Raw genomic sequence first — 24,783 nt, 5'->3', positions numbered from 1 at the left:
CAATTTTCTTCTTACTTTTTAATATCTATAATTTAGTTCACTGATAAATTTTAACTTAAAGTTGTAAAGCACAGATTTTCAACTTTGTTTTACAAAGCCTTAACCTGATTTAAATAAATTGATATCAATCGTAATTTAGAGCAGTGATTTATTGTCTTGTCTCAGGACGGAGTAATTAATAGAAGAACACTTAATTTTATTAGTTGTGGATTAAGCCTCCCATATATGGGTACAACAGAGTAATATTACCTTGTAACAATTCAGTTAAACAACTTGAAATGTATATGTAAATGGTAAATACCATTTGCTATGGTGGCATTTAACTGTGAGTAGGTCAGGATTCCCACAAACTTCATAGGTCTTCTGTTGCTGAGAGAAAAGTTCAAGATCAAATATGAGGAAGCAGACTATTCACAATTAATTTTGAATGTTTTTAGCACTTAAAATATTTTAATGTTATAATATTTTGGAGATTTACTATGATTATATTTTTATTATAGGCACTCAAACTTTTCATAGTTACAGTTTAAAGATAGTCTGACCAGTTGTTTCTTTCAAATTGTGGGATGTCAGAATTTTTTCACTGTGTGCTACTCTAGTTCTCTGGCCATCCTTTTGTTGTCATTTCTTCTGAGGGATCTGATTAGAAAGTAAAAATCAGCAAAAACGTGCTTAAGAATCTGTGAAACTGATTAAGTTTGTGTGATCTCTTAAACGTCTCTTTTAGCTAGGATAGCACAATTGCGCAATAGCACAGATACAGTTGTGATAGCTTTTGCAAGATTCTTCAGATTTTGTAGGTTGTGTTCCTGAACCTACAGAAAGGGGGAAAACATGGCATTCGTGTTGTCCCTTATATATTTTGTGTGTCCAGCTGAATTTTTTTCTGGTTCTTCTTTTTAGTTTTTAGTATCTATTTTATCTTCAACTAGCATTTTCTCTTGTTACATCTTTTCCCTTCCGTTTGATTCAGCAGTCCTCTTAGAATTCCCATTTCTTCAACTGGTTTTCTGCAATTGTAGTAGGTCCCAAATTGCAACAGGAGCAAGGCAAGAGCCAATAACACTATTATAAATCCTGTAAGTCCTGCAGGTTTCTGCTGCTGGATGGGGAGGGGTAAGTAATTTTTGTATCAATTTAGAAAGTGCATTATGACATCTTTGGTGTCTTTTTGTTGTCTCTGTTCCTATCTCTTTCTCTGTCTTTGTATCTTCAGGACCTGTTTTTACTCCTATGAGGCATACTTCTCTTCCTTGCCTCCCTCTCTTCAACCCTATTGCCACCCAAGCTTGCACCAAAATACCAATGCCAGTTAGCTTAGGCCCCAGTCTTGCAAAGTTTTTTTGTGTGTGCTTAATTTTATGCACATAGGTAGTCATTAACTTCAGGGAAAGTACTCATATGTGAATTTAAGCATATTTAAGTTAAATATGAAGTTAAGCAGGATTTGGGCCTTACTTTATCTCACAATTCACAATCTTAAAAAAACCCACTGTGACATAATTCAAATAATTACTCTAACATTTCCTGTAATACTGTGGTCTCTATCTCCTCCCCCCAAATCCCCTGCACTAATCCTTTTATTGTTGCTATTCGATTCTTAGTGTTCTAGCTAAACACTGGGGCCAAATTCTGCTCTCAGTTATTACACTAGTAAGTATTTGGTTGTTTCATTGACATCAGTGGAATTGCTTCTAATTGACAACATTGTATCTGAGAGCCTGGGACCTGAACAGTTATGATCTGGTGGCTAATTCTGCTGTTTTCTTTTTGACTGTGAAGCACCATGCACACCTGGGGCACTGGAAAAATTATTACATTGTATCTAGTCATATGCATTGTGCCTGCAACATCTGGAAAGTTACTTCTGGAAAGTGAAAGTTGGTTAGCACTTCTTGGAAATTAAATTATAGTTATTTAATCAAGCAATAGCAATGTTGTGTTATCCAGATTTAAACCTTTTGGAATTTAATTGAAACCTAAATTTTAACTAAATGTAATCTCCAAAGACTATATTTACAAATATTCTATTGAACTCTCAATAATTGAATTCTGCAAAATCCCACTAAATCTTTATTTAATCTTCTTACATTTTTGGCCTGAAGGAACAACTTGCTCCAAGCTCAACACTGGATAGAGTTTTCACACACAAAACAGTGGAACTGCTGAGTTCACGTAAAAGTGGGATTAGTTGAATTTCTATAAAAAATAAACCTTGGCAGTAAAAATGTTTGATCCCTATATTTGCAGCAGTTGATAGGAGATGCTTACCCTGTCTGCTTTTCAGAACATTTTAATGGCTACAGATGTGTGAACTAATAGGAACATACAGAGAAACCGCCAACTTGAATTGTGTTATTGGCGTTTAAGTGTTGTATTACATTTTAGGAATGAAATTTCACAGCAGTGTGATTTCAACACTAAGGCATCCCTTTGAATTTAACATTGTAATCTTTTTCTCTTCCTTCTTGTCCTTCTCTCTAACCCAGAACTTTAAAAACTATTTTTGAGGAGAAGTGCACTATCAAAAAAATATAATGGGCAGGGCTCGCCAAGCAGCGGCGAGCCCTGCTCACCAGCTGCGTGGAAGCACTCGCTGTGCATGCATAGACCGCGCTGCGCATGTGCTAATCGCGCTGCGTGGCCCCACCGGGCTAAAATCTACTCGCTACAGGCAAGTATATTGCCTAATTTGTCGAGCCCTGATAATGGGTATTATTTTTTACCACTATTCTTGGGGAAGCAGCATGGTCCCGATTTTGTGAGATGCTTAGTGCCTTCAACTTCAGTTAAAAATTATGATTATTTGCTACTGTCTCTGGGTGCACACTTGAAAGTGTGCAGTCCACTCTGTTTCCAACCTCCACAGAGAGTGCTCCTGCTGCACTTTGTGCTTTCTCAACAGAACAGTAATAGGACTGAGATGGGCTGCTTGCCTGCCCAGCTCCTTCTGCCTTTTAAATTGCAGAGCTGCAGCCAGTTTTGGTCCTGGACCTAGCATGAACCGGGACTGAGCTGGCTGCCTGTCGACTAATTGAGTAGTCAATAAAAATTCTATCAACTACTTGATTAGTTAAATATCAGCTTCTTAACATCGCTACTCTGCAGCAGCCTCTGCTGTGTGCTCCTCATCCCCTCCCTCCTCCGCACTGCTGCCTCGGATAGTGCAGGGAAGAGGGGAGCAGGTGGAGCCAGTGCTTGTGCGGAACCAGCTTTTAAGTTGGATGCCCCTGAGCACTGGCTTCTGCCACCCCCCCCCCCCCCCCAAGATGCCTCTGTGGAAAGCACCAAGGGGGGAAGGAAGCTCCATGGAGCCGACTCCTCATACATATCAGCTCCCCCCTGACGCCTGCGCTGCTCCGTCTCTGTCAGAGGCAGCGCAGGATGGGAGGGCAGGCGGCTCTATGGTGATCATTTTTCTTGCCCTTTTCTGAACCTCTTCCAATTCCGTTACAGTCTGTATCTTTCTAAACCGGGACTCTCTGGTCCAGCAATATCTGTGGTCCGGCAGGAACAGGGAGATCTAGCGGCAGGGCAGGAGCATGATGGAGGGGTGGGGAGACAGTGACTCAGTTGGGAGACCCGCGTCGTGAGGGAAGAGCTGGGCGGTGCAGCAGAGTTCCGACCCTAGAGTCCGGGAAGCTCCATACCAGCAGCAGCCATGGAGCTCAGGCTGCAGCCAGGGAGCTTTGGCTCCATTCTGGCCCCAGCGGCAGCCAGAGAGCTCTGGCCCTGGCCACAGTGCTCCAGTCCCAGTTGAGGACTTCCAGCTTTGTAGCCAGGCAGCTGCAGAGATCTGGCCCTGGTGGCAGCTACAGAGCCCTACAGGGCTGGGGCAACAGAGGGGCCAGCCTGGAGCCTTAGCCCTCCACTGGTCTGGTAAATCCCCTTGTTCAGGACTGGTCAGATCCTGAGAGTGCTGGACCAGGGAGGTCCAATCTGTATATCTTTTTTGAGATGAGGCAACCAGATCTGCATACAGTATTCAAGATGTGAATGCACCATGGATAGAGCCAATAAGATATTTTGTTTTATTCTTTCTTAATGATTCTTAGTATTCTATTTGCTTTTTTGACTGCCACTGCACATTTAGTGGGTGTTTTCAGAGAGCTAGTCACAGTGGTTCCAAGATCTCTTTCTTGTGTGTTAACAGCTAATTTAGACCCCATCATTTTATATACTGTAAAACTCCAATAGTCCGGCATCCAGTTGTCTGGCACTCCTGATAGTCCAGTGTCAACTTGAACCCGGAACTGCTCAGGTCAGCCGCTCTCACGGCCGAGCCGCTGTGAGCCACATGCGCGCTCACGGCCTGCGCCGTTCTGCTCACAGTCCCCAGCGCGCACAGCGTCCAGCCTGCACATGCTAGCAGCCGGCTGCTGAACACAGGCAGCTGCTCCGGGACCAGAGCATAAGGTGGCGGGGTGAGGGGGATTGGGTTGGGAGTATGCCCCCTTATAGAACCTCCTGGTACTTGGGCATATCCGATAATCCAGCACCACTTAGGTCCCAAAGGTGCCCGATGTAGTTGGGATTATATTTTCCAATGTGTACTACTTCACATTTATCAATGTTGAATTTCATTTGCTATTTTGTTGCCAAGTCACTCAATTTTGAGAGATCTTTTTGTAGCTCTTCGCACTCTGCTTTGGATTTAACTTGAGTAGTTTTGTATCACCTGCAAATTTTTCCACTTTGCTGTTTACCCCTTTTTTCTGGATCTTTTATGAATATGTTGAATAGAACTGGTCCCAGATCCCTGGGGAGACCTCTATTTATATTTCTTCATTCTGAAAACTAGCCATTTATTCCTAACTTTTGTTTTCTTCCTTTTAACCAGTTACAAATCCATGAGAGGACCTTCCCTCTCAACCCACGACAGCTTACTTTGCTTAAGAGCCTTTGGTGAGGGACCTTGCCAAAGGCTTTCTGAAAATCTTAAGTGCACTGTATCTACTGGATCCCCCTTATCCACATGCTGCTTGATCCTCTCAAAGAAATCTAGTAGATTGGTGAGACGTGATTTCCCTTTACAGAAACCATGTTGCAACATATTGTGTTCATCTGTGAATCTGACAGTTTTGTTCTTCACTAATAAAATTAGGTATACTCATTATTTTCTAACTATTCATATTTCAGTTCTGTAACCTCATTTTGTAGTAATCTGAATTCTTCTATTCAGAAAACAATACAAGTAGATTTATAAATTGTACTAGTTTTATTTTATAGTTATGTACAAACATCCTACACTGAAAGAAGATTTTAAGGCTACAATTTAAAGCACTCTAGCATTAGGAAATTCAATAAATAATGTTGCATATGCTAACTTAATTTAGCCTGTTTGCACACATGCATTATGATAGTCTTTAATTATATGATTATATTTTTTGTACAGGGCCAATGCATCATTGAACAAAATAAATGGTTCTTATCAAATGAGCAGCAACTCAATAATTTGTTTTATCCTTATTGTTCAATGGGTGGCTACAAGCATAAGCTGCTGCATAGTATTCAAACCCTGATCTGAAGGCAGATCTGTTAAGTTTTATAATGTAGGTAATTTGAGCAGATTTTCATGGGGATGACAAAATACAGATACCAGACACAAATGTCACCTTAGCTAACTTTCAAGTCCCTGTTTCAAAGCAAGAGGGTGCTAGAACTAGTTGGAGAAAAAGTTACATTGGCAAAACTTAGGGGTTGTCTCTTCTATGAGGTGGATTGACAGTACAGCAATTGATCCACCAGCAGTCAATTTAACACGTCTAGTAAAGACCCACTAAATCGACCACTGATCACTCTCCTGTTGATTCCAGTACTCCAGCAGAACAGGTTGAATAAGAGGATACAACAGGAGAGGTTTTTTGTTGACCCCTCACAGTGTAGACCCTCTAGTAAATAGGTCTAAGCTACTCTATTGAGTTACTCTATTGATAGAACTCAAATTGTGTAGCTTAGATAAACCTGTCCTTGTAGTGTAGACCTGTCCTTTTTTTTTCCCCCTCTAGCCTAATTCTTTGAAATTGCAGGATTGTTTTGAGAAAATTCAGCTTGAAATGAGCAGTTGGTAAATTTTCAGCCTGAGTGGTTAAAGTTTGTCAAAGTTATAAGCAACTGAAACAGTGTTCTATAATGCAAAGGGTCATCGCCTTTAATTATAGGTAATACTAACCATTGATTTCACTATTGTTAATGCAGCATTATCTAAACTGAAGTTTATAAAATGTATTTGAATATTGCTTCTTGGTTCATTAAGTACATCAAAGAGCATATAATTTTGATAATTACTCATTTTTTCTTTTAAATTTAGAGAGTGGAGGGATTTCTTAGCAAAGATATCAGCTATCTGATTTCTAATAAAAAGGAAGCAAAATTTGCTCAGGTTCTTGGACAAATTTCTCCCGTCCCAAGCCCAGGCTCTGCACATACTGGCGGAAATAGTTCACCTCATCCCAGTAGCAGAAGAGATCGACATGATGGAAATTCATTTAAGAGGGTGGATACAGTAAGTTTCTTTGCAAAAATCTTGCAAATCAAGTACATCCTACTCCACCTGCTCATATGATCTTCCCTTATTTTGTTTTCTAAATGCTGTGTAAAATGTGGGGCTGAGAATGACATGGTTCAACATAACAAACATTGTTGGTTTTAAATGGTTTCAAACTGTGTTAGTTAAGTGTGATATAACCTTCATAAGATGGAGTGTTCCCTCCAAACATTAGCTCTTTCTATAGTGAAGCCAACTACATTTAAACCAAATTTTTGAAAACTGTTCTCTAGCATAGGGTGGCCAAACTATGTTTAAATAGTGACTAGGAGGCTGCAACTCCTGGTCACTATGCTCGCCAACCCCCTTCTGTCTGCTGCAGATCGTGCCCTCTCCTACCAGGAGGGGGGCCGCTTCCAGCCATATCTGCGGCCAGATGCGGGCTGGACCACAGGGTCTGCCCCAGGATCGGGGCTGGGGACAGGATGCTACGGACAGATGGTGGCTTGGCCCCGATTGGGGCCTTGTTGGCCAAGCTTCATTTTTAAATAAAGTACAATATTATGTCCTACACAAAAAGGTTTCAACATTATCTTTATTAATGGCAGGGGTGGGGAACCTTTTTTGGGTCAGGGGCCATTCATCCACAGAAAAATCAGGGACTACACAAGTAAGAAGGGGGAAAAAAAAAACCCAAGCCTCACTGATGTAGCCCTCAACTATACACCTCACTCCCCTGGTGCTCCAGACCCATGGCGGGGGAAGGACTGACGTTCAAGGCCTCACGTCAGATTAACTCTCCTGGGGTTCCACGATTAGTGGATTTTGTTGATCCCCTAGGCTCAGGAGTGGGGCCAAAAATGAAGGATTCAGTGTGTGGGACAGAGCTGCCAGTGAGCAGGCTGGGGGCAGGGGAAAGGAGTGGGCTGGGGGGGCGGGCAGGGTCTCAACAGGGAGGTGAGTGACGGGGCTTGAGGTATATAAGGGGGCTGGGCAGGAACTGGCTGGGGACAGGGTGTCTGGTCAGGCGAGAGGGGGCAGGAGCAGGCTGGGGGGATGGGGCCTCAGTGAGAAGGTGAGGCAGTTTGGGGGGCAGCCGGGGCTTGGCAAGAAGGGGTGGGAGGCACTTACTTTTTTTCAGGCCCTGTGCTGGTACTGGACTCATCTTCCCACTGCTCCTATTAGCCGGATTCTGGTCAATGGGAGCACAGGGAAAGGCTCCAGACAGAGCATTGCTGTTCCCTCAGCCTGGGAGAGGGAGCGCTTCTTCCCCGCACAGGGAGGCTCAGGGCTTTCTCTGCCTTCCCGACCCCCACAGTGGGAAGCCAGTACTAGTGCTTCAAACATGCGAGGGAGGAGGAAGGACATCTTCCCCATGCAGTGAGGCTCAGGGCTTTCTCCCTAGTGTTGCCAGGTGTCCGGTTTTGAACCGGTCAGTCCAGTATATGAGCTTTCTGTCCAGTGGTCCAGCATCCAATGGTCCAGCACTCCTGATGGTCCGGCACCATCTGGAACCCAGAAGTACTCCGGGCAGCTGCTCTGCCCCCGGCTTCCCCATTCAGCCGCTGCTGAAACTGACCAGCGGCTGACTCTGGGAAGCCGGGGGCAAAGTAGCTGGGGTGCTGACGGGTTGGTCCTGTAACGTCGACCCTTGGCGCTGTGGGACCAACCCGGCAGCACCCCAGCTGCTCTGCCTCAGACTGCCCCAGGCTTCCCGGAGTCAGCTGCTGGTCAGTTTCAGCACTGGCTGACTTGGGAAAGTCAGAGGCAGAGCAGCTGGGGTGCTGTCGGGTTGGTCCCACAGCACTGAGGGGTGCATTCCCCCCCCCCACTCCACCCCAGACCCCTCATAGCCCCCCCTTCCTATAGTCCAACATATCTGATAATCCGGCACCCCCTGGGTCCTAACGGTGCCGGATTATCGGAAGTTTAATGTATGTTGTTGCGTACTGCCTTGCTGGTGAACATGCTCATGCTGCCGGGACCGTGGGCAGAATTCCGGGATCTGCGTGCACCCAGGCCAGCCCTGCTCTCTGCTGGCCAGTTCCCCCGCCTTCCCCGGCCAGCCCCGCTCCCCACCGGCCGGTTCCCCCCAATCCCCTCCCGATCTCCAGCCAGCCAGCCCTGGTCCCCACTCCTGGCCAGTCCTGCTTCCCACTGGCTGGTTCCGCCCCCATCTCCCCTGGCCAGCCCTGCTACCCCCGACTCCCTCCCAGCTGGTTCCTCGCCCCCGCCCCATCTGAGATCAAATGTGTCCAGTAATTTTTTAAAACCATCTGGTAACCCTATTTTTCCCTCCTTCCCCTCCCTCTCCCCCCCTTGCACCCTCCACAGCGGGATGAGCCCGGACACCAGCTCCTGCCCCAACTCTACTGCCTTGGGCGGTGGCTGTGGCTTGGGGCTCTGTGGCGGCTGCACCTGGAAGCAGCTAACAGGCCGTGGGCCACCTCTGGTGGGAGCAGGTACAGGGGGGCAGCAGATTCTGTACTGCCTCGGGCTCAGTAATGTAGTGTGACAGCGTGGAGAGGATCTTGAGCACCTGGATCATGAAGCCACTGAACAAACGGGCTGATACTGATCCCCCCGGAAAAGCTGCTTGCTGAAGGAGCACTTCTCCTTGGCATTGCTGAGGCCCACCAGCCTAGGGCCGCTCACCCTGGACAGGGGGGAAGGGATCCCTGGGTGTCTTTGGTCTCGGAAGCCGCATGGCTGAGGGGCAGCAGAATGAAAACTTTTATGTGAGATGCAGAGTGACATGCTGCCGTAACTGTTGTCGCTCAGGAAAAGCTTTTGTTTTTTGTTTTTGTTTTTTTTAATAGCAAGAGAAACTCTCATTGCCAACATTCTTTAGAAACCCACAAATTACAGCTACATATGTAGAGCCTTTTTTTTACATCCTTTTGCTAGAAGAAAGATTTTGTGTGAAATAGTCAACTCACTTTCACTATCTTATCACTAGTAGAATATTTTTGTAGCAATATTGGCATCTAGGAAATAAATGCACAAGTCAACTACCGTATTTTCCGGCGTATAGGGCGACTAAGACGACCCCCTATCTTTTTAATTAAAAGATAGGGTTTCATCTTATACCCCAGCGCCCCTCCGCCTCCTTTGCTCCCGGTGTCCCTGGTCTGCTGGAGATGGTCCCCAGCAGACCAGAGGCACCGGGAGCAAAGCCGCCAGGAGCGCCTGGGCTGCCCCCCCCCCCCGCCGGAGCCCCTCCGCGGCTTTGAAAGCCTCGGGGGAAGCCGGCGGGGGGGGGCATCCCAGGCGCGCATGGGCTGCCCCCCCGCCGGAGCCCCTCCGCGGCTTTGAAAGCCTGGGGGAAGCCGGCGGCGGGGCATCCCAGGCGCGCATGGGCTGCCCCCCCGCCGGAGCCCCTCCGCGGCTTTGAAAGCCTCGGGGGAAGCCGGCGGCAGGGCAGCCCAGGCGCGCCTGGGATGCCCCGCCGCCGGCTTCCCCCGAGGCTTTCAAAGCCGCGGAGGGGCTCCGGCGGGGGGGGGGCAGCCCAGGCGCGCCTGGGATGCCCCGCCGCCGGCTTCCCCCGAGGCTTTCAAAGCCGCGGAGGGGCTCCGGCGGGGGGGGGGCAGCCCAGGCGCGCCTGGGATGCCCCGCCGCCGGCTTCCCCCGAGGCTTTCAAAGCCGCGGAGGGGCTCCGGCGGGGGGGGGCAGCCCAGGCGCGCCTGGGATGCCCCGCCGCCGGCTTCCCCCGAGGCTTTCAAAGCCGCGGAGGGGCTCCGGCGGGGGGGGGGCAGCCCAGGCGCGCCTGGGATGCCCCGCCGCCGGCTTCCCCCGAGGCTTTCAAAGCCGCGGAGGGGCTCCGGCGGGCGGGGCAGCCCAGGCGCGCCTGGGATGCCCCGCCGCCGGCTTCCCCCGAGGCTTTCAAAGCCGCGGAGGGGCTCCGGCGGGGGGGGGGCAGCCCAGGCGCGCCTGGGATGCCCCGCCGCCGGCTTCCCCCGAGGCTTTCAAAGCCGCGGAGGGGCTCCGGCGGGGGGGGGGCAGCCCAGGCGCGCCTGGGATGCCCCGCCGCCGGCTTCCCCCGAGGCTTTCAAAGCCGCGGAGGGGCTCCGGCGGGGGGGGGCAGCCCAGGCGCGCCTGGGATGCCCCGCCGCCGGCTTCCCCCGAGGCTTTCAAAGCCGCGGAGGGGCTCCGGCGGGGGGGGGGCAGCCCAGGCGCGCCTGGGATGCCCCGCCGCCGGCTTCCCCCGAGGCTTTCAAAGCCGCGGAGGGGCTCCGGCGGGCGGGGCAGCCCAGGCGCGCCTGGGATGCCCCGCCGCCGGCTTCCCCCGAGGCTTTCAAAGCCGCGGAGGGGCTCCGGCGGGGGGGGGGCAGCCCAGGCGCGCCTGGGATGCCCCGCCGCCGGCTTCCCCCGAGGCTTTCAAAGCCGCGGAGGGGCTCCGGCGGCAGGGCATCCGGCGTACAAGACGACCCCCGATTTTTGGGGGATGTTTTTTAACATCAGAGGTCGTCCTGTACGCCGGAATATACGGTATTGTAAACCTCTCTGTTTTCAATGGTCAGATGTTTTTTGCTTGTTTAGTGGGATTATGACTTGGGTGAGTAAAAAACTGTTTTCTGGCTGCTTCCAGCTGTGAAAAATCAGAAAAAGAAATTAGCTTGAACAAAATCCTAAAATTTCAGAAAATATCACTGAATTAAAAAAGTTGACAACATTTCTATTTCATATTGAATAAAAATTTTTATTTGACCCAAAACTAATAATTTTGTTTCTGGTCCCATTTTCACATAGAAGTAAATAAACTGTAAGGAGGGACCTAACTCAAAATGTTTAAACCAGTAGTTACCTGAACTTTTCTTGAATGGGGGAGACCTGGGTTCAATTCCCCTCATATGAAGTGGAGAAGGAATTTGAACTTGGGTCTTTCATGTTTTGGAACAGTACTCTAAATTCTAGGCTATTAGGTAGATTGCTGGGGTTCTTTCTCGCTGTCTGCTGTTGGAATTGCTCCATTTTTATAAAATACTTGTATAGTCAGTAGGCCAGAGAGAAGGACTCTATCATCGTGGTATAAGCACTTCTCCTGTGTGGTAGGAGATCCAAGTTTAAATCCCTGCTCCAAAGCCTTGCTCTGTTTTTGTCTGAAGCTGTTTGGGAAATTCCTATCAAATTCAAAGATAGTTTGTATCAAATGAGACTGAATTTTTCAACAAATTCAGTCCAGAAAAGTCTACTGTAGTTAAGATGCATAGGCCAGTTGGCAGTACTTTCTAATACAGCTATTTTCTGTAGATGGTACCACTTAATCTTGTATGTGTAACATATTATCCGGCATCCCTATCTTCCTAAGTCTCTGTTCATTACTAAAAATGTCATGCAGTAGGAGAGTAGGAGCTAGAGTTGCAGTGGGAAAGGACAGTGTAGGAGTGGGACTTGTCAGAATCTTCCTTAGCTGTCATGAAAAGCTCAGGAAAAAAAGGTGGCTGCACAACAGGTGATCCTACAAGTGCCAGAGAGATCACTTTCTCTGGTGTTTAGTTTCTAATAAGTATTTGAAATTTCTTATGCCCATGGCTGAATATCATAATTAATTGAATATTTATTGAAACACATCCCTTATCAGGCAATTGCATATTGATAATCATGATGTGTTTTTTTTTTTTTTTTTTTTTTTTTTTTTTTTTTTTTTTTTTTTGCAGTTAGCAATACTGGAAGCTTAGGGAAAGACTATATTAAACTTGACTGGCTCCATAAACTCAGGATTTTCTAAATTATCTTTGATCTCTATAGGGATGTAAAAGTGTAGTTGATTAACACCTATAAGCAAAAGCTTATGGGTTAATGCTATAAAATACACGTATTCTCCCCCCTACCCCCCACACACACACTTGCCAGTAAATATTTTAGCAGGCTGACCAGCAGCCTGGCTCAGACCTGATGTGCGATGGGTCCGGGACCTATCCTCGTTGCAGCTCTGCATCTAAAGCATATTGGGGGCAGGCAGCCCAGCTCAGTTCTGGCTCATGTCGGGTCTGGGAGCTCAGCCCACTCCCTAGATGGCGGCTGCTGCCATCCCGCGCTGCTGCCTCTTTATCAGAGGCAGCAATGCAGGGCAACAGGCAGCCAGTCCACACGGGGGATTGATTTTTAAATTGGCTCCCCTTGCGGATTAGCTCCTACTTGGCAGGGGTCTTCTTGGGAGTGAGACCTGAGCGCACTGGCTGCCGCCCCCACCTCGGGGTCTATAGAATAATCCACTAACTGATAAGAATTCATGAGGTTACTTGACTATTCAATTAACTGATATTTAACATGCTTAGATCTCTAACATGCAGTTCATTCTTTGTTATGTGTCCCCTTCCCGCTACCTAGGGGTGACTTAAAGTGTTTGGAAATTAAAATATACAGGTGTCCATAAAGTGATTTCAAACCTTGCCATTACAGGTCTGATATGGCACTACCTTCTCTAGAATTTCACCCAGGCAGTTGAAGTGGTGCTATACCACAATTTTGTTCTTTAGTAACATATTCCGTAGTTTAGCGAATATTCGTTTTTACAAACCCCACAATACCACCACCACCCCTCGCTCCCGCAGGCTATGCTCGTGTGTAGGGTATAAAGGGTTTTTTTTTACTGAAAGGAAGATAATACTCTTCCTTGAGGAAAGCAGCATATTTTAATTTAATAATAGAGACAGTTATGTTAAAATTCATTACTTTACTGTGTAACTAGTAAAAGAAGAAAAACAATTTTAAAAAAAGTCTTCACATTCTCATTCACTCTGATCTCTACAGTCAGTGCCAGCATCCTCCTCCTCAGCGTCTGAGTTCTCAAAACCATCAAAACTCTTGTCATAGTCACTGTCTTTAAAAACATTCATAAAATCCATAGCCAAGGTGAGATCGGCTTCAGTGACATTTGAGTGTATGATTTGCGCTTAGGCATTTCTAAAAGCTTTAAAAAGTTTAAAAAGTGTAAAGGTTTAAAGTTTAAAAGTCTAAAATACAAGTTAAAACCAATGAAGGAACAAATGAATGGAAAAGCGGTGTTGTTCAAAGGGGTTATATACCCCTTACTGCTCGGCGTTATCAGCTGCGGCTCATAAACAGTTGATTACAGGTGCTCTGCATTACCATCATCAGCTGCAGCTCATTAACAGGTTATTTCAGGTGCTTTGTACTACCGTTATCCACGGACTTTCTCCTGCTGGGTATACGGGTTTTTTTTTTTACTCAAATAGCAAAACCACGGGGTATATTCGCTAAAATACGATAGCTAGTTACACTCATGGGGGTTGTCTTACATTATTGTAAACTATTAACAGTGAGAATACTGAGCTTTCAGCTGTATAGATCCCAACAGCACTCTGCAAAACATGATGCTGATTTTAGGCATTTGATGTATGAAATTTGATGAAAAATGGTTAAATAATGCAGATTAACATGTGGTGGTTATACAGTATTTTGTTGGTTTAATAGAGGTAGTTGACACAATATTTAACTTCAGTTTGTACAAAAAGCAACTTTTTAACATAATGCACCCTATATTTCAGTATTTGAAATGAGTATGAATGTGCTACATACACACTACACAATGTTTCTCTTAATTTAGGTACGTATGAGTAGAGGAAAATCTTTAGTTGAAAAAGCTATCAAAGAACAGGTAAGCTGAGTAGTCCTTTAATTTATATTTAGTAAAGAATATTACTCTCTCACTATTCTGAATAGTGGTGAACATCTGCAGAAGTAGAGTAGTGATCTAAAGAAAATACACTGATGGGAAGTACAGCCAGATGTGCTGTACTGCTTCTCAGCAACAAACTACTTTCAGAACTTGTTGCAAAACTGATCTTTTTTTCCAATTATTTCTTGGAGATTTCAGGAAGTAGAGAAAAGATCTGCTTTTAAAGGATTATGATTAATACTAATAATTTTTCAAGGTCTGTGCATTTCCTGTAGTTAATACACCTAGAATTTGATACATGTACAAGAAAAACAAAATAAATACAGTAAAGTTCCGATAATCCGGCACCTTTAGGACCCAGGGGGTGCCAAATTATCAGATATGCCGGACTATCAGAAGGGGGGGCTATGAGGGGTCTGGCCCCAGACCCCTCATAGCCCCCCATTCTGATAGTCTGGCTCTGCCCGAGGCATCCCTGATTCAGCCGCTGCTGGTCAGTTTCAGCAGCGGCTGAATTGGGGACGCTTGCAGCAGAGCAGCTGGGGTGCTGCGAGTTCGTCTGGTAGCGCCGACCCTTGGCGCGGTGAGACCAACCCGGCAGCACCTCAGCTGCTCTTGGGGACGCCTGGGGCAGAGCAGCTGGGGTGCTGCTGGGTTGGTCCGGCAGCGCTGCTCCTTGGCGCTACTGGACCAACCCAGCAGCACCCCAGCTGCTCTGCCCCAGGTGTCCCCAAGTCAGCCGCTGCTGAAACTGACCAGCGGCTGACTCCAGGAAGTCCAAGGCAGAGCTGCTTTGCCCCGGGCTTCCTGGAGTCAGCCACTGGTCAGTTTCAGCAGCGGCTGAATCAGGACGCCTGGGGCAGAGCAGCTCGGGGGCTGCCGGGTTGGTCCCACAGCACCGAGGAGCGGCGCTACCAGACCAACTCGGCAGCACCCCAGCTGCTCTGCCCCAGGCGTCCCCAAGTCAGCCTCTGCTGAAACTGACCAGGGGCTGATTCCAGGAAGCGGGGGGCAGAGCTGCTCTGCCCCCGGCTCTGCCCCCGGCTTCCCAGATTCAGCCGCTGGTCAGTTTTAGCAGCGGCTGAATCCGGGAAGCTGGGGGCAGAGAAGCTCCAATGGTCCGACTTCCCGGAGCTCTTCCGGGTTCCTGATGGTGCTGGACCATCAGGAGTGCCGGACATCGGAGTTTTACTGTATATAAATAAATACAGCAGTTTCAGGATTCCCAGTTGACAAATCATGTAAGAATTAAGGATGTTAAGTATCGTGTAATAGACTAATCGAGTAGTCAGTGCATTTTTGCATCTACTGTTCAATTTAGTATATAGTGTAGTACTGCCCCATTGAAACACCGCAGCAGCATTTCACAGGGGCAGCACTTCCCAGCTGACCCCGGACTCCATGCAGTGCTGCCCCTTTGAAACGGCACCATGGCATTTCAAAGGGGCAGTGCAGCACAGCTGACCCTGGGCTCCACGCGATGCTGCTGCTTTGAAATGCTGTGGTGGCATTTCAGAGGGGCAGTGCCACACTGAGCTTGGGATCAGCTGTGCGGTGCTGCCCCTTTGAAACGCCACAGTGGCATTTCAAAGGGGCAGCTCAGCCAAGGGCTGGGTCCCCCCTACTCCCCCTGCTGCCTCTATCTGATAGCGGCTGCAAGGGGAGGTAAGCGACTAGTCAACTATCCTGTCAGCTATCCTATAAGCATTTGCTTATTGGATAGTCAGTCTACTAACTAGTCCTTAACATCCCTAGTAAGAATGTGAGCAATATGGGCTTTATGGAAGCTCGGTATCTTATGGATGGAAAGGTATTGTGACATGGAGATTGCGAAGGCAATTGAGGCAATATCTTTTACCAGGAATCACTCAGCTTTTCTTATGATCTGCTTTACATCAGACCTTTAAATGTGTTGCTTTTATTAAATATTTTAAATATTAATAAAGCTTACTTTTTGCAGGAATTAATCCCTTCAGGTAGTATACTATCCAATGCCTTGAGCTGGGGAGTGAAAATACTTCATATTGATGGTAAATATATTTGTTTTATAAACTTTAAATCAACAGGTGTGAAATTCATTTTAATTAAATCACTGACAAGATGTTTTGCTTTAAAAAGTATTATTAAAACAAATAACTTCAAGTACACAAAAAAGCAGGTTGGCTAAATATAAAATTCTCTTCTTTTTTTTTTTAAAGAGATTAAAAATTACCTTGAACAAAAGAAAAAGGAGCTCTATCTGATCAAGAAAGCAAGTGTTTCTATCAAAGATGAGGTGAGTTCTTTCTAACTTAGTAAAATAACTTTTAGCAATGACAAAAAACACATTAAATAGTTCATTCCAAGATGCTGGTTGATTTTATTTAAATACAATCTTTTTCATGAGTTTATATATTTTCTGATAACTGGTATGTTGTAGGGGCCCTCAGTATTTTTTTTAATCAACTCAGTTTAAAAATCAGAAGGGAAATGCTTACTAAATATTTGAGCATCATTTTTAAAGATTTTAATACCCTTAATCTTTCTAATAATATCTTTAATCTCCATAATTTTGTTGTTCTGAAAAAATACGTCTAGGAGACAATAGCAGAAAGTTCTTCTTTGAATAATTGCTAATGTCCATTCCACGTTACGTAAGTGTGTTCACCATATGCACTAGTGCTGGAAGTTTTTTCCCTCAGCAGGGGTATGGCTCTGGTGACTCCTCTAGTAGCACATTATAAGAGGTGCTGTGTGCTCTCCCCTTTACTCCCCAAGTTCCTTCCTGCTGTCAGTGACAGTGCTGGAAAGTTCTGCCTAGTGCTAGCGTTGTTAGTCATTCTGCCTAATGGCCTTTTTTCCTATAAAAAGGAAGTTATAGTTCATAGTTATTAGTTATCCCTTAGTAGTTTAGGCACATGGTTTAATGCCTGGGGATTTTGACTTGGGACAGGTCATAACTAAACTAAACCAGCCTACAGTGGTCACGTGATTTAAAGCCACTTCCTATAAGGGAAAGGCCAGAAAAGACCCATGATCTTTCCCAGAGTTGGTGTTTCCGTCAAGAAGGAACTGAGGGTGTGGAGAGCACGCATGGCCTTTTATACTGTGCCATGAGGCTCCACTCCAGGGGTCGCCAGAACCGTTCCCCTATGGATACTGCTGAGGGGAAAATATCGTGCATGTGTTGAGTACGCACACCAAGTATGGAATAGACATGAGCAACACATCTCGAAGAACACGAATTATGTAATAGGTAGCTATCTTTTTCTGAAAGGGCCACAGCCTCTACACCAAGCTACAGTAGACTGGGGATTGCTCTAATTTACTTTGCTTACTAGGGACCCCACAAGCCAGAAAATTGAGATATTGTCATGCCTTCATGGTATTCCAACCATGGTCGTCTTTTCCTTCCTATGGATGTGTATGAACTTCTACTTTTATGCCAGTATAATAGTTGCATTGGGGTGATCTTTCCAGAGCTGGATGAGCAGACTTGAGGGCCACATGTGCCCGAGGTGTAGATCAAAATGATAACAATACATAGAAAAATTTGGCCTGCTCTGTCTAGATTGCATAGGAAAGGTCTCCTGGTTCCCATCTTCTCACTGAAGTACAATGCCTTCAAGCAATTCCAAATCTGGTGGGGAATCAGGACATAAATGTTTATTGTCCCGCTCCCTCCAGTTTCTGATCTACCTGACTCTCTTTATGCTATTGTTGTTTGACTGGTTAGCTTTATTTTTTTAATTAAGGCAGTGAATTTTTAAGGATGCCTAGTCCACCTGATCGGTAATATGTAAATACCAGATAATACCGTACATGCTCCTTTGGAAAGCAGTACAATCAACTTTTTTGAGTCATTTGCAGACTTTGACTGAATTTCCTGGGTGTAGCAGTTAGGGATTCTGAGTACTTGGTTTTTAACCAATAGATGAACTAATATTTTGAAATTTGAAAATATTTCCTGTAGTACAGCCTTGATTTGCAGTTAGACTGAAAATCAAAAGACTGACATTTTATTCATTTGTTAAAAAAATCACTCGTGAGTAGCAGAATTTTGCATAGCTGCAGTACAGGCAGTACAGGCAGTCCCCGACTTACGTCGGATCCGCACTTATGAACGGGGCTTTCTCGCCCCAGAGGTCGAGGTAGCGGATTGCTACCTGCGACCTCCGGGGCGAGAAAGCTCCGTTCGTAAGCTGCTCCGGTGCCCCTGGTCTGCTGGAGACCGTCTCCAGCAGACCAGGGGCACCGGGCGGGTTCCCGCGCTTCTGAGGCTTTGCCAGAGCAAAGCCTCAGAAGCGCGGGAACCTGCCGCTGCTGCCGCTTCAGTCGCGGTGCCTGTGGTCTGCTGGGGACGGTCCCCAGCAGCCCACAGGCACCCGGACTGAAGCGGCAGCAGCGGCGGTTCCCGCGGCTCTGCTCCCCGTGTCCCTGGTCTGCTGGGGAGGGTGGGGGCGCGGCTAGTGTGTCTCCCCCCCCCCCCCCAGCAGACCAGGCTTTTGTTTTGGACCCTGGAGCAGAGCAGCTGGGGCGCTGCCAATTGGTCCTGCAGCGCTGCTCTGGGCACTACTGGACCAACCCGGCAGCACCCCAGCTGCTCTGCCCCAGGTCCTGATTCAGCCGCTGCTGGTCAGTTTCAGCAGTGACTGAATCAGGATGCCTGGGGCAGAGCAGCTGGGGTGCTGCTGGGTTGGTCCAGTAGCGCGGAGGAGCAGTGCTGCTGGAGCAACCCAGCAGCACCCCAGCTGCTCTGCCCCAGGCGTCCCCAAGTCAGCCGCTGCTGAAACTGACCAGCGCTGACTACAGGAAGCCCGAGGCAGAGTTGCTCTGCCCCAGGCTTCCTGGAATCAGCTGCTGATCAGTTTCAGCAGCAGCTGACTTGGGGAAGCTTGGGGTTCTTAAGTTGAATCTGTATGTAAGTCAGAACTGGCGGTCAGTTTCAGCAGCGCCTGAATCTGGACGCCAGTTCCGACTTACATACAGATTCAACTTAAGAACAAACCTACAGTCCCTATCTTGTACGTAACCTGGGGACTGCCTGTATTTGAGAAATAAACTTGGTAGATTGTCAGAATGTTCATGTGCCTAATTTTCACATCAGTTAATTATAATTTCACATAAACATAAACACACTATTTTAGAAATCTTCCACTGAATGTTGAGGTTCAATAGAAATAATATTCGCTTTTCTTTTCTTTTAACTAGGGGAAGCAATGTGTTCAGAAATCAAAAAGTAAGTATTTTAACACTTGTTGAGGTTTCTATGTTGTCTTGTTTTTTGAATGCTGAAAAGTATATAGTCTGAGGAAACATCCTTGACATACTCTTAATGCTGTTGGCTTGAGAAAAGTGTACAAAAATATCTCATGGTAATGATGAGTTCGTAGACAAATATTTGGGGAAAATATTGTGATTTTTTTTGTTTTGTTTGTGTGTGTGTATTGACCAGGTCGACTGAAAACTCCATTTGTGAAAGTAGAAGACAGAAGCTGGTAAATATTGTTTCTGGATGGTTGTTTTACTCTGTAATACTATTAACAATCATTTGAAAACAGATGACAGTCTTTCTAGATGTCTGACTGGATTATTGATCCTTGTACTTGCTGACTTCAGATAAGAGGCTGCTGTGGTAAAATCAACTGTGATTGGAGACACATATTTATTAACTGAACTAGTGATGATAATTCATGACAGGCTGCATCTACACTACAAAATTTGATCAACAGAAGTTACATTATTTTCTTCACCAACTTTTTTATATTGCTAGAGTGTGCACTAGCTGTTGTGTTAACACTGTGCATCTTCACCACAAGTGGTAGCATCAAAAATAACCTATCCCAGGTAAACTGAGTTTATCCCATTGTCATGTGCCACCATCTAGCTTCATGGGACATTTTGTTGGATACCAGCAATTTGTCTAGTGGTTTCTGGGAACTAGGTGTTAAGTTTCCCCAGTGCAACTTTTTCCATTCTGTAATTTTTGCACCATTTTTAAAATTTCCCAAATCCTGCCTGTCTTTCTTTCAGTCGCTACCACCTCTCTGTTAGGACCTTGGACCCTACAATTCTCAGCATGATTCTAATAAACATTGCTAATAGAGGATCCACAATTCTTCTCTGTTTGTGGAATTTCGACGAGTATTACTATAACTGGTAGTATTGTAAGGAAGAGGAAATGTTCAAAATGATGAATGACAGGCAGCCTCTGGTATTCATACTCTCCTGACCCTCAGCCATGTGGCTGGAGGGCAAGTGCTAGCTCCCTGCTGCAGGAAGAAGCAGTGGAAAGCCGGTGATAAAGCCCCTGAGTGGTTGGCTCTGCCTGGTGGGAAGAAGGAAGTAGCTCTGCGTGCTGCAGTGGCAGCACAGAGAAGTTAGTAAAGGGGCCTGCAGGCTCCACCCCGTCACTCCCATTGGCCAGGAAACACAGCTCATGGGAGCAGAAGGGGGAGGTGCCTGCAAGTGCTGGGTGGTATGGCGCCATCTGTGCACCTTCATCCCAAGAGCTGCACCAGGTAAGTGCCCTCTCCTGCCCAGAAACACTCCGAGCCTAGTGAGGCCCCATAAAATCTAGTAGCCCTAGGCCCTCAGAAGAGTTAATTTGGCCCTGGAGAGATGTCCTTAACTTTGGCTTCTCATTCCCCCAAATGTCCCCCTTGTGACGAAATTATTGATCATGAGGGGAATTCTGACACCTCAAGTTGCAGGAGTAAGGTGTATTTTTCCCCCTTGCTTCTTAGGGGAAAAGCAAGTGGCAGTTTCTCTTTGGAAGTTTGCAAAGTCATATTGCTATCAATTACTGGCTGGTCGTTTCAGAGTTGGCCAGGTGGGGTCCATTTGTTAGCCTAGAACAGTTAGATCTATGATTTTACTGGTCAGAAGATGGGCTGTCTTCAGGATCCTACTCCCTCCACATGTATCATTGGGGTTTAGTGTAGTTGAGACACAGGTAGGTTAGATAAAACAAGATATTTTTTAGATAACACAAATAAACAAACTAGGACTCTCTGCAATATAACCATAATGGCTCGGATGTTAGCACAGACGTAACCATAGGGGATGAGCCTCAGAGCCCAGACCCTTACAATAGGGGAACAAGACAATAAGGAAGGGCTATACGATGTCCTGTAGACATGGGGATGACAGGGGAGGATCCAGGAATGTCAGGAACTGGATTCCAGGAACCTCTGGAACAGGTAAGTGGACTTCCCCCAGTCTTCTGTCTCACGCCATCCTGCATGTGATATGCGGACACTCTCTATGTGGTTTGTGTGTGAATGTAAGATGTTATCTCCCCTGGCTCTAGCTCTCAGCAAGGCTGGCTCACTGAGGAAGGTCTCTGTGCCACACTGGGATGACCTGCTTGCACAGCATCCAGAGACGCAGAACCCTGTCAGAGAGACAGACGTTTCCATATATGCTTTCCAGTTGCTAGGCAGATTTACTGTCCATGTTCCCGCCCTTTCCTCTGTTTTGGCGCCAAAAGCCTGAAGAAGGGGCATCAAGATGGAGGCCAGGTTGTCCTTTTGCCAATTCAAGATGGGGATTCAACCAAAATGGCAACCATATAAATCAAACATGTACTTAGCTTTAGATGACAATACATTGGAAAGAAATGGGTTATGTCTAGACTGCAATGCTCTGTTGCATCCAGAGAATGCGTCTGCTTTTTCAGAACAGTTTCCGAAAAAGCTGGTGTGTTCTTTCGGCATCCCTGCATTCCTCTTGGCGAGAAGAATAAGGGATGTTCCGAAAGAGAAGGTTTTTCCAAATTTGGCCCTGTGTATGTTGCAGTTTGCAATTTGCCTATCTTTTTCCAATAAAACTCTGCAGTCTAGATGTAGCCTAAGGCCACGTCTAGACTGCATCCCTCTGTCAACAGAGAGATGTAGATTAGGAGCATCGAAATTGTAATGAAGCAGGGATTTAAATATCCCGTGCTTCATTAGCATAAACATGGCCGCTGCTTTTTTTTCAAAATGGAGTTTTTTAAAAAAAAATGTCAGTCTAGACGCAGGTCTGTCGACAATAAACCTGTTTTCAACATCCTGTAAACCTCATTTTTTAAGGAATACAGAATCGGTCGAAAAAGGGTATATTGTCGACAGATCCACATCTAGACTGCCGCTTTTTTAAAAAAAACTCCATTTTGAGAAAAAGTGGTGGCCATGTTTATGCTAATGAAGCTTCATTAGCAATTTCAATGTGCCTAATCTACATCTCTCTGTCGACAGAGAGATATAGTCTAGATGTAGCCTAAGAGTGCAAGGCCAGTAAGTATATCTCACAGCACAGCACAGGACAGGAACTCTTTTCAATGTTCAGGAAGTAGTGGATGGATTTGAAGCAGTGGAGTTTCTGAGCTGCAGTGCTGTCATAGATGGGATACATATCCCTTTTCTGGCACCACTCTATCTTGCCTATTTGGAGGAAAGTGTTCTGAATGCTAGGGTATATTGAATTTGATCTAAATAGATGTTTTATTTTCTGAATTTCGGGTTTAATTATTCTAATACAACTATTTCCTTTTCTGTTACAGCCATTACAGACCATTTTATCTGCAATTTTCCAGCTTTCCTGTTCTCAACTATTCTGCTCCAAAACCTTATAGTCCTTTTGATGTAGATAAGAAGATTGCTAGTGGCCAAAAACAAACTCAGTCTAAACAAAGGTTTGTTGAAAAAAATGGAAATTCCTTTTTTGGTCTCTTAAAAAAATGGATCCTCTTTATTATTAGCTTACATGGGTCTCTATACCAATACCAATGTCTCATTTGGTGAATCTAGCAGTAATTTTGTCATTTTTTGTCTTTCCCTTCTTTATTCTTTCTGTGTGTCCTTTTTTGGATGTACAGATGCAGGCATCATAAATGTATTGCTGTGGGTCAGTGCAGGCTGTGATATTTCTTCTCTTTCCTCCTTTCCCTTGCTGATACCTTGCCTTTGTCCTCCTTTTGGCTGCCCTCCAGTAAGTACAGCAAGAAATGAATTATGTTGGCTCCAGAGCTGTTCACCTTATTAACTTGTCACTTGCCAATAAAATGCTGAAGGTTAACTAAATTTGTTTAAAACTATCATCCCAACTCATGGTGCCAAAACTGTATGATGCTGCAGAATTCACTAAATTTACATGTAAACTTAATTTTCAATGTTCCATATCCTAATATTGCTTGAAGCTGTATCTTCCCTGAGAGGTGAACATTGAATACTTTCTGTATGAGTACACGGGCAATAAGAATATGCAGTTGATCAGCTTTGTGCTTACCTTGCACTTAAGTGGTCATGTGCTGTATTTGGCACTGAGTCTGCATTTTGAGCACTGCTGTTCAAAGTTATGCCTTTTGGCACATTACATGTATGATTTTTAGCTAATTAAGTGTCTAATGGGGCGCTTTCTGAAGTATCAGGCTCTGATTCTGACCCAGAACGCCTTCCAACTGGTAGTTTAGTTGCCTGGAACTGCTTTATCGCATTGACTTCTAAAACTGATGTTATAGCATTCACTGCAGTGAATTTTAAAGATAGTGAGCTGAGGTGGCAGCTTCATTCTAAAAATTCTTTTCTGTTTCGCAGAACTTTCTCACCTTGTCCTTTTGGTTTGAAATGTAAATATTGCCACTATTGCTACCTGTTGTAAAATTAAGAGCATAATCAAAAATCCTCAAAATAGACAGCTATATCTCTCTATATATTAAAAAAAAAAACACTTTTCTTGCAGGATGACATTCTGTGTCCTGCCTCCACCCTCCCCTTTCCACAGTGCTTGGCTTCCGTGCAGGGTCTGGGGATGCCCTGAAGTAGCCCCATCCCTGGTGCTCCGCGGGGGGAGGCAAAGCCACGAGCCACACGACCCAGGGACCGCGTGGCCTCTCCCCTACCCTGTGCTCAGAGGGGGTGCGAAGCTGCAAGTCGTGTGGCTCTGGAACCTGCGTGGCTTTTCTCCTCCCCGGTGTTCAGACCCGTGCAGCCTCTCCCCTTCCCAGTGATTCAGGGGGCCTCCCCCTCTCCAAGGTCTTCCCCCTCTGGTGATCTTGGGGGGGTGGGAGCTGCATCTCCTCCCTGTACCCCATCTCCCTCACACACTCCCTACATTGGGAGGAGAGCTGAACCAGCCTTGCCCCAGGCTCCTCCCTGGCAGCTGTGGAGACAAGAGAAGGGACGGCATCAGGGGCAGGAGGATAGAGCCAGAGCCAGTGTGGGAGGGGAAGGAGCTGGGGAAGGGGGCAAAAGCAGGGATAATAGGGGCAAGAGCAGGGACAGCCTCTGGACAAGGGGGAAAAGAGCCGGGGCCGGGGTGGCCTCGGATCCTCCCTGGACGGGGGAAGAGTCTCGGCCTCAGCCCAACACCCCAGTGGCCAGGATGAGAGAGCCGAGCCAGTCTCAGCCTGGCCCAACCCACGGTAGCCAGAGGGAGAGAGCTGGGTCTGGTCTGGCTCCAGAGGAGCCCAGCAGCTGTGGGGAGAGAGCTGAGCAAGCAGGTCAGGGCTGCCACTCCTTGGTGTGGCCCTCACCTGCGAGGTGGGAGAGCCAGGGCTGCCTACCACCAGGGAGAGGAGTTGGCGAGTGTAGTGAGCAGGGGCCATCACCCCCTAGTTTATTGTCTTAATAAATCATAGCTTCTGTACAGCCCCAGTCCTTTACACTATTCTTGAGGGTACACTGCTAGAAGA

The 24,783-nt window shown here is 46.4% G+C and overlaps 1 protein-coding gene across 2 annotated transcripts in view; it reads left to right on the top strand.

Moving 5' to 3' along the window:
• DBF4 (DBF4-CDC7 kinase regulatory subunit) overlaps window positions 1-24,783 on the top strand; it is a 52,540-nt gene that overhangs the window by 6,523 nt on the left and 21,234 nt on the right. Inside the window, exons 4-11 of one of the 2 annotated variants that reach the window (XM_075922425.2) lie at window positions 4,841-5,012; window positions 6,311-6,505; window positions 14,058-14,108; window positions 16,090-16,159; window positions 16,328-16,404; window positions 19,320-19,347; window positions 19,564-19,606; window positions 22,654-22,785. In XM_075922425.2, the coding sequence (XP_075778540.2) occupies window positions 4,851-5,012; window positions 6,311-6,505; window positions 14,058-14,108; window positions 16,090-16,159; window positions 16,328-16,404; window positions 19,320-19,347; window positions 19,564-19,606; window positions 22,654-22,785 (758 nt within the window). In that variant the 5' untranslated portion in view covers window positions 4,841-4,850. The remainder of the gene's footprint in view (window positions 1-4,840; window positions 5,013-6,310; window positions 6,506-14,057; window positions 14,109-16,089; window positions 16,160-16,327; window positions 16,405-19,319; window positions 19,348-19,563; window positions 19,607-22,653; window positions 22,786-24,783) is intronic. The other variant, XM_006119478.5, reaches the window with a different exon arrangement.

The sequence above is a fragment of the Pelodiscus sinensis genome, chromosome 2, assembly GCF_052426305.1.
Source record: "Pelodiscus sinensis isolate ZL-2025 chromosome 2, ASM5242630v1, whole genome shotgun sequence".
In the NCBI taxonomy this organism is placed as follows: Eukaryota; Metazoa; Chordata; order Testudines; family Trionychidae; genus Pelodiscus; species Pelodiscus sinensis.
The sequence above is the reverse complement of the archived record's forward strand: the minus strand, read 5'-3'. Positions and strand labels throughout refer to the sequence as shown.